The sequence below is a fragment of the Molossus molossus genome, unplaced genomic scaffold (genome assembly GCF_014108415.1).
Source record: "Molossus molossus isolate mMolMol1 unplaced genomic scaffold, mMolMol1.p scaffold_m16_p_10, whole genome shotgun sequence".
Classification (NCBI taxonomy): domain Eukaryota; kingdom Metazoa; phylum Chordata; class Mammalia; order Chiroptera; family Molossidae; genus Molossus; species Molossus molossus.
The window spans coordinates 23,055,886-23,065,725 of record NW_023425345.1 but is presented as its reverse complement, the minus strand read 5'-3'; the positions used below and the strand labels follow the sequence as shown (position 1 = coordinate 23,065,725).

At 34.3% G+C, this 9,840-nt stretch overlaps 1 protein-coding gene across 1 annotated transcript; it reads left to right on the top strand.

Moving 5' to 3' along the window:
• Window positions 1-655: 655 nt before the first annotated feature.
• On the top strand, window positions 656-9,185 carry LOC118623325 (C-type lectin domain family 2 member A-like). The gene is made up of 5 exons (XM_036250838.1): window positions 656-704; window positions 3,135-3,278; window positions 5,469-5,635; window positions 8,458-8,561; window positions 9,062-9,185. Exons 1-5 carry the CDS (start codon window positions 656-658, stop codon window positions 9,183-9,185), a joined length of 588 nt encoding a protein of 195 aa, XP_036106731.1.
• Window positions 9,186-9,840: the final 655 nt, after the last annotated feature.

Here is a 9,840-nt window from a genome sequence, read left to right as displayed (position 1 = left end):
TGCATCTCTGGATCCACCATTCTTGGGTGAAGGCTGCTCACCTGCCACACGACAGCCAACGTGCCTGGGGAGTGACCGCCAGCCAGAACAATCCTCTGCATATCACCCTTAAGAGGACAGTGAAACCTGCTGATCAGTCTACGGCAAGTGCCTGAGGATTCCGTCAGCAGAACCGAGGCCCATCACCTGCTGGACTCTAAGTTTCCATTTCATCTTCAAATTTTTTATAATTGGATCTGTGGCTGGGATCCAGAATGGTTAAAATTAACTAAATATTTTGGTAGGTCAGGGTGATGCTGCTAAGACTCAAACTACTGGCTTCATAAACCACCAAATCTCACTTCCAACAGTTAGAAGAATTATTTCAGAATCTAAACTACCTTCAGTGACTTCTCAAACTGCAGTTAGATAGAATGATTTTTGAATGGCAATGTGCCAAAAGGGAAAGGGCTATATGAGTTATCAGATTTCTTAGGAACTTTTGTCATATTTTGTATATTAATGTTGTATTTTCACTTTAGATGGTCTTAACATTGTATTCTATTTTTAATTGTCTTTCTTTGTATTATTGAAGATAAACCCAGGGAGTGAGCAGAGACCTTGAATCCAGTGTGTTCACTCTGACCCTTCTGTATTTTTTTACTCAAAAGGAGAAATGGATGATAACGTAAACTTGACAAGCATAGGAGATTCCAACTCCTCAGGTGAGAAGTATTTGTATAACAGGCTCTAGATGTGGTTTGTGATGTCAGCAGACTTACACGTGGTCAGTCCCTGCCACCTACTAATCTATACCCTCCTGGGGAATGACTGTGTCTGTGCTCTTCGTCTCTTCTCTGTGTCAAATTATTTTCAGCTTTCCAAGGTATCTTATAACAGTCCACACTGTGTGAATAAAAGGTAACTGATCTTTGTACCATTTTAACAAATGGATAAAACTGACATACATTAAGATAAAACAGACATGCATAAAATGCACATATATAAAGTGTATAATTTAAAATTTTGACATGTATGACACATCTACATTATTTATGTTCAAAATAATGAACATATCCATCAGCACCACTTTCAACATGTCCTTCTTTGAGATAACCAAAAGTCAGCTTTGTGTCACTATTGGTAGATTTGTATTTTCTGAAATTTTACAATAGATGGAATCATATAGGATGTACTCATTTTGGTTCAGCTTCTGTTCAATATAGTTATTTTAACATTGATCCATGTTTTGTAGACCTCAATAGTTCATTCCTTCCTTTATTTTCCTGACTAGTATTCCCTCATATAGATGTACCACAGCCTATTTATGCATTCACCCATTCATGAGCATTTGGATTGTTTCCAGTTCAGGATTATTACAAATAAAGCTGTTATAAAATTTTGTGTACCAGTCTTTGTATGGAAATAGGCTTCCATTTTTCTTGGGGAAGTACCTATGAGTAGGATGGATGAATCATACAGGAAGTATATATTTAGGTTTTTTGTTTGTTGATTTTTTTTAAGAGAGAGAGAGAGAGAGAAACATCAATGAGAGAGAACAGTGATTGGCCACCTCCTGCATGCCCCACACTGGGGATCGGGCCTGCAATTTGGGCATATGTCCTGACTAGGAATCGAACTGGCGACCTCTTGGTGCATGGGTCAACATTCAGTCACTGAGCCACACCAGCCAGGCTATATTTAGTTTTTTAAAGGAACATTCACACTGCTTCTCAAAATATTCATGTCATTTTACATTTCTACCAACAATGGATGAGATTTCTAGTTCTTTCATATTTTCCCCAATGATCGATGTAGTCAGACATTTTAATTTTCGTCATTGTAATAGGTTTGTAGTGGTTTCTAAATTTGGTTTTAATTTTCTTTATGACTAGCATGATGAGCATCCTTTTATGTTCCATTTGCATTCTGTATGTCTTATTTCAGGAAGTGTCAAACATTTTTGCTCAGATTTTTTATTGTATTGTTTGATTTCTTATTAAGTGTTGAGAGTTCTTTACATATTCTGGACACAAGTCCTTTATCAGACATTTGCTTTACAAATATTTTTCTCCCAGTCTCTGGTTTGTCTTTTCATTTTGTTAACACTACCTTTTGAAAAGCAGATATTATTTGTTTTTTTAGGAAGTCCAGTTTATTACTATTTAATGAATTATACTTTTTGGATTAGGTTGAGGAAATCTTTGTTTTATAGTTTTAGGTATTACATTCACTTCTATGGTCTATTTTTTTTTTTTAATTTTTTTTTTTTTCCATTTTTTGTACAGATAGAGTGGGAGGGAGAGAGAGAGAGAAACATCGACGTGAAGGGACACATCGAGTGGCTGCCACCCGCACGACCAACCAGGGCCGGGGACAAACTGCAACCAAAGTACGTGCCCTTAGCAGGAACCGAACCCGGGTCTCTCTGGACCGCAGGCCGACGCTCTAACCGCTGAGCCAAACTGGCCAGGGCCTATGGTCCATTTTTAATTAACTTTTGTATATGGGATATGATATGGATCAAAATATTTCTGCTTATGGATATCCAATTATTTTGGAACCATTTATCAAAGTGACTATCCTTTCTTGTGTCTTTGCCAAAAATTTAGTATGGATGTATTCTAGGCCACTTGTCTAATTTTACACAATACCCTGCTGCATTGACAACTGCAGCTTTATAATATGTCTTTAAATCGGGTAATGCTCATCCTCCAACTTAGTTCACAGTTCTGGCTATTCTAGCGCCTTTGCATTTTAAAATAAATTTTATAAATAGTTTGCCAATTTTTACAAAAGAAAATAGCATGCTCAGAATTTTGTTTCGGATTATAATGAATCTATATGTTAATTTGTATAGAATTGACCTCTTAACAATATTCTATCTTCTGACTTATGAAACAGAATATCTGTTTATTTATGTCTACAACTTTTTCAGCAATGTAATCTTCAGTGTACAAAGTTTGCATGACTTTGGTCAGATTTATCTATGAGTATTTAATATTTTTATGCTATTGTAAATGGTATGTTATATTTTAATTTTCTATTGATAATTGATAGTATATAAAATCTGATTAGTTTGTATATATTGATCTTGAATCCTACAACATGCTAAACTCACTTATTAGTAATGAAGAATTTTTTATTTTTTATAGGTTATAATACTTCTTCCAACCTTACTGTACAGTCACCAGAACATCCAAAAAAGAATAAAAAGAGACTTCGTACAACTAAAATCATCACAATCATCACCTTCTTTCTGGTGATTCTAATAATTACACTGACCACAATTTTAGCAGGTGAGTTTTCCATTTCCTAAATGTTAACTCTCTTATAAAATATTTCATCATATCTGTGTCTTTCATACTTTAGCTCTGGATTAGGTGTCATTTTAGACATCCTGGTGTACACACAGTAAGCACATGTTTCCTCTTCTGTAACATGAGGGTAATAGCTACATTAAATACTGTAAGGATAAATATAACTTAATATATATGAAATTTCCTTCAAACCCAGCATTAGTCTTTACAAGGTAAGGAGTTTGTAGTAAATATGTAAATCATCACACTGCTTCCTTCATCAAGAAAGTATCATTTTGAAGAAATATCAAAAGAACTAAACAGTGTATTTGGTGACTTAGTTAACAATGTGTCTCAAGGTCCTTACCTCACTGTGACTGATAGCAAACAGCTTGTGGAAGATTATCTAGTTGTGAACTACCTTGCCCTAAACCATGTTTTTATATAATGGGTAGTATTTTTTTTTCTAAGCTGTTTTTATGGAAGTCCATGTTTATAAAGATAAATGTTGAGTTCATGATGCAAAACATAATCTTTCTATCTGGTTATGCAGCTTAAAATGATGGGGCCAGATTTCCAAGTCCTATTCATAATTCACAGCTAAACATATAGGTTATAAAGAATTGGTCAAGATGCCCTGGCTGGTTTGGCTCAGCGGTTAGGGCGTTGGCCCACGGACCAAAGAGTCCCAGGTTCAGTTCCAACCAAGGGCACAAACCTTGGTTGCTATTTGTCACCGACCCTGGTTGGGGTGGTGCAGGTGGCAACCAATTGATGTGTCTCTCTCACATTGATGTTTCTCTCTCTCTCTCTCCCTCCCACTCTGTCTGGAGATAAATACAAAAATATCCTCAGGTGAGGATTAAAAAAAGAAAAGAATTGGTCAAGAAAAAAATTGTTATCTTAATAACCACCTTTTTTTACACATAATATAGGTTACTTTTAGAGTCAAAAAGCAGCAAAACACATCTCCCCTTTATGATAGTGAACTATGGACATATATTCCATAAATAACAAAATAATTTTAATGAGATGTTTGAAAATACATACATAAGTATATATGATATAGATATGCATATATAAATGTGTATATGATGTATACATGAATATATGTATTAAAATATGCATTTAATATATATACCTACATGTATAAAGTAATACATTGAAACAGTCTATATACATGTATGCATATATGTGAACATATGCATGTCTAAATAAGTTTATATGACATATAGATCATTAATCAATCTTATTCTATGAACTAGACATTCAAATATATATAAATATATATATATAATTTTATATGTGTACATATGTATATAAATGTATATATTTACATATACTATGTGCCTATATACATACATACATATGTGTATATATTTTTTTAAGTTTTTTTTCTTTATTGATTTTTTTAGAGAGAGAGGAAGTGAGAGGGAGAGAGGGATAGAGACATCAATGAGAGAGAACTTCGACTGGCTGCCTGCTGCATGCCCCCCACTGGGGATTGGCCCACAACCTGGGCATGTGTCCTGACTGGTAATCAAACCGGCGACCTTTTAGTGCATGGGTCGACCCTGAGCCACAGTGGCCAGACTGTATATATATAAATCTATGCAATGTTATGAGATGAGTGTGATCACCTAGGAGTAGTGTGTCGCCTGAGAAGAACACCAAGCCTTGAATGTGAGCAGTAACTACTACCTGAGGAGATTCATCAAAAATTTCTTTCAACCTAGTAAGAAAATAAATACAAAAAACTGGGTGTTGTTCTCACTTAGGGAACAATATAAGATGTGATTGATGAAGTCTTTCAGATGGAAAAAACAAAGCAATTCTGGTTGAGTTTATTCACATGAACAATTGTTTTTCTTTGTTTTTTTTATCCTCACCTGAGGACATTTTTCCATTTTTTCGTTCAGATAGAGTAGGAGGGAGAGAGTGGGAGAGAGAGAGAGAAACATTGACGTGAAAGGGACACATCAAGTGGCTGCCACCTACACGACCCAACCAGGGCCAGGGACAAACTGCAACCAAGGTACATGACCTTAGTGGGACCCAAACCCAGGTCTCTCCGGACCACAGGCCAACACTCTATCTGCTGAGCCAAACTAGCCAGGGCTGGATAATTGTTTTAAATTCAAGGCTTTTCACTCCCTCACTACTTAATGTTATGAAATTGTTTTTTTGTAGAAAAATACAAACCTTCCACTGAACACAAATCATGCCTGGAAGACTGGATCGGTTACCTAGGAAAGTGTTTTTATTTTTCTGAAAACACAACAACCTGGGCAGCAAGCCATAACTTCTGTGTCTCTCACGAAGCAACTCTTGCTGTATTCAACACCACAAAGGAACTGGTAAGGCGATACTTTTCAACTATAATTATCTTTCAGAGGTTATAGCTGGTATGAAGAGTGTACACTGGAAATGGGGATGGTCCAGAAAAGATCTTCTTACCCATCAATTCAGACCATAACAAGCAGCTCACATAAGGATCACCTACCTATTTTGTTCACCTATTTCACACCAAATTAAATGTGCCTTTTGTAGGACTATATTTTAAAAATAGTAAGTAAAGAGTCATAACAAACCATTTGTCAAAAACCCAGGAAAGAATATTAATATGAGTAACATAATTAGGAATATCTGGGAGCTTTAAGGCACAGAGCAGGTACATGAAGAAACTTAAAAGTGTGCAATACAAACTGCCCCCAAACCAGAAGTATTAGAGATGTAGAATGTCATGTGGTAAGAAACAGAAAAGTTAAGATATAAAGGACTGTAGGGATATCTTTAACATTTATTGGACACTTACTTTATGAAGAATAGACAGAAGAGAGATTGACCTAAGTTGAAATTAATTTTGAAGAACATTCTGATAAAGATTTTAAAATGAGCATGTCATTCATTAGAATAGTAAATTATGAAAATAAAGTAGGGAAAAATGGGAAAGTATCAGATCAATATAAAAACTGAACAAAGAACATAAATAGTTTAAAAAACATAAGAGAGCCCAGTGAGTGTGGCTCAGTGGTTGAGTGTCAAGCCATGCACCAAGAGGTCACCTGTTCAATTCCCGGTCAGGGCACATGCCCACGTTGTGGGTCAAATCTCTGGTGTGGGGCACGCAGAAGGTGACTGATAGATGTTCTCGCTCATTGATGTTTCTATTTCTCTCTCCTACTCCTTTCCTCTCTCTATAAAATTAATAAAAAAAAAAAATTTAAATAAAAAATAAAAAGTATTAAGAGAAAATATAGAAAAACAAAGAGTACAACGAACTAATCAGTGAAGATATAGAAAGGCAAAGCTATTTTTCTCAATAGACAGGACTGATCACAGAAAAGGAGACAAGATATACTCACCGTAATACAAACGGGTAATTTAAAAGCATAAAACATTATAAATAATTTTGTACCAATAAATTTTAAAACTTTGAAAAAACAAATAATGTCTAAACAATTATTTAAAAAATTATTTAGACATCCTAAATTTGGAATATGTGTAGACTGATATTTCTCTCTTTTTTTTTTTTATCCTCACCTGAGGATATTTTTCCATTTTTTGTACAGATAGAGTGGGAGGGAGAGAGAGGAAGGGAGAGAGAGAGAGAAACATCGACGTGAAGGGACACATCGAGTGGCTGCCACCCGCACGACCAACCAGGGCCGGGGACAAACTGCAACCGAAGTACGTGCCCTTAGCGGGAACCGAACCCGGGTCTCTCCGGACCGCAGGCCGATGCTCTAACCGCTGAGTCAAACTGGCCAGGGCTAGACTGATATTTCTCAAAAATTAAATGGTAAGCATGAAAGTTAAAAAAAGAAGTTCACGTAAATGAAATTGTTCAAATAAAGACAGAAAAAAGTATCAATCAAAATAGAATTTTTCTCTTAGTGTTATTGCATAAAAGTTTAAAAAATATCATTTTGTAATTAAAAAAGAAAAGCATTAATCCAAAAGAATTCATAAAAGGTAAAGAAAAAAATGCAAAATGCAAAATTGATAAGTTCAAATATAACAATTGTGATAAAATGTAAAGGTTTTTAATTTATCTCTTAAAGGAAAAATATATCAGATTGATTTTTAAAAACCAACAAAAGTCCAGTTAGTGCTATTTACATAGACATAGCTAAGTATATAGACACATATGTGCGTGTGCATGCACACACACGCACAAAAGTAAAGATAAAGTGAAAGGAAAAGATATGCAAAAAAAACTATTGACCAAATCCAAACCAAATAGAACAAAAAAGTTAGGTTACTGGTAATGTTGTCATAAAATATAATGTATCAGAATAAATTATAAACATATATAAAACTTGAATAAACCAATAACTATTCAATATATTTTATGACTAACCAAAATTCTCCTGTCATAAAAGGCATAAAACCTAGAATTATTTACTGGCAAATTTGACCAAGCCTTTCCAGAATAGATAATAGATAATATTTCTCTTACATAAAACTCCTTTAGAAAATAGAAAAGAGAAGAAACTACCCAATGCAGTTTACTACAGAAGTTGTTACAGAAGTAATAAACCCATAAACTAACCCATGAACCAGATAAGGACAATGTCACCTCTGAGATTATTTCCATTTCTGGAAGTCTGTATTTCTATAAAGAGTACAATAAATTGGGCTGTTTCCAGATAGTGTTCATCAGTAGATGAGTGAATAAAAAAGCAAAAGCTGTGGTACATTTACACAATGGAATACTATGCAGCTGTAAAAAAGAAAGATCTCTTACCCTTTAAGACAGCATGGAGGGACCTCGAGAGTGTTATGCTAAGTGAAATAAGAGAAAGACAAGTATAACAAGATCTCGCTTATATGTGGAATCTAATGAACAAAATAATTGGACAAACAAAATAGATCAAGAGACCTGGAAACAGAGAACAGCCTGACGAACCTCAGAGGGAAGGGGGAGAGAGGGTGAGAAGAGATAAACCAAAGAACTCATATGCATATATGCAAAAACAATGAACACATAAAACAGTGTGGTGAAGGCAGGGTGGGGACAAGGAGTAAGAGGTCAATGAGGGTAAAAAGAGGAGATATCTATAATACTTTCAACAATAAAGATACATTTTTTAAAAAGAGTATAATGAATTGAATGGAAGACAATCCGAGGGAATGAGGCATTTGCTGTTCATCCTGTAAATATTTTTTATCAAAGGATTTCCTGAAGCGATATTCTCACCATTCTCAATATTGGATTGGACTGAGCCGAAAGCCAGGACAGACCTGGAAGTGGATAGATGGAACCACATACAGTGATTGGTAAGTCCTGGGTATGGAATTTACACACTGAGGCTGGAATTCTGAGTTATAATTTGTACACACCATTCTGGAAGCTTTCTTTGTGGTCCAGAATAAACTGAACCTGGAGAAAATGTGGCAATACAAATGATTATGCAAGTTATTTAATACCTATAATATTTTAAACGCAGTGCTTCATAATCTTATTATTTGACCTTCACAACAAGTATGGGAGGTGAGAGTATTTATCTCCATTTTAGATTTTAAAAATTGATGTTCAAAGATGTTGAATAATAAGAATCTTGCAACACATACTTAAAATGTATTTGACAGTAAATCCTGCACTTTTTCATCATCTAGGTCATTTTTTTGGCCAGGTAAGGCATATGAATTCAGTTTGCTTTATATTAAAATAATATGGTGTTGGGGTTAGAGTAAAAGCACACAACAGAGTAAAATTTTTTCTCTTCCAATAAGTATTCACTCATTCTGTAGCCATTTTCTTCTTTTCTGATTTCCAGGTTCAAGGTAATTGGAATTGGAGAATGTGCCTATCTTCACAAATTTGGGATTAGCAGTTCCAGCACTCATTTGGTTAGAAAATGGATTTGCAGCAAAATGGACACATGTATTTCAAGAAGTTAAGACATCATAGACCTAAGATATTTTGCATAAAATATAGTTTTATTTCTCTTAAAATAAATAGGCTCTATTAATTGAAAAGTATATAATTCATGTTTAGAAATTTTTATTATGTTTCACTCCAAATCTATAAATTAGTTTTTTATAAATTTATTAGATTCTTGGCATTCAAGAAGTATACGCCTCAACATATTCAATAGTTTGCAAATTTTATAGAATAAAATTTCTGATATATAATACGTTAAAATATGAATGAACAGTTTAAATGAAATTTTAAGACAATGTCACTTGAAATTTCTTGTTTTTTTAAAGAACTCTGATATTACTTTTATTATCAATTAACCATTGGTTATTTTAGTTTCGCAATATTTGCATTACTTTGTGAGATTCACTTATGAATTCAGTGTAGTTCAAACACAATAATAGTGTTTAAATTTGTTAATATACTAGATAAATAAATCTCTTTTACATATCAACCTCACTACAAAAAAGTAAAGCAATAAGATTTCACATTCAGACCATCATGTGAGGGGCCTTCTAAGTTATGAATGAGCAAATAGTCTTGAACTAGCAGTGTTCTGTTTGTGAATGCTAAGAACCTATTGCATAATGGGCAATGAATAGCAAACATTTGGTGTGCAGATGGGTGAAGAACTGA

Bases quoted from the DNA above. Each gene is read 5' to 3' on its own strand.
- LOC118623325 (XM_036250838.1), top strand. From the start codon at position 656: ATGGATGATAACGTAAACTTGACAAGCATAGGAGATTCCAACTCCTCA. The intron at 3,279-5,468 runs GTGAGTTTTCCA...GTTTTTTTGTAG, and splicing joins ACTGACCACAATTTTAGCAG to AAAAATACAAACCTTCCACT. The intron at 8,562-9,061 runs GTAAGTCCTGGG...TCTGATTTCCAG, and splicing joins GGAACCACATACAGTGATTG to GTTCAAGGTAATTGGAATTG.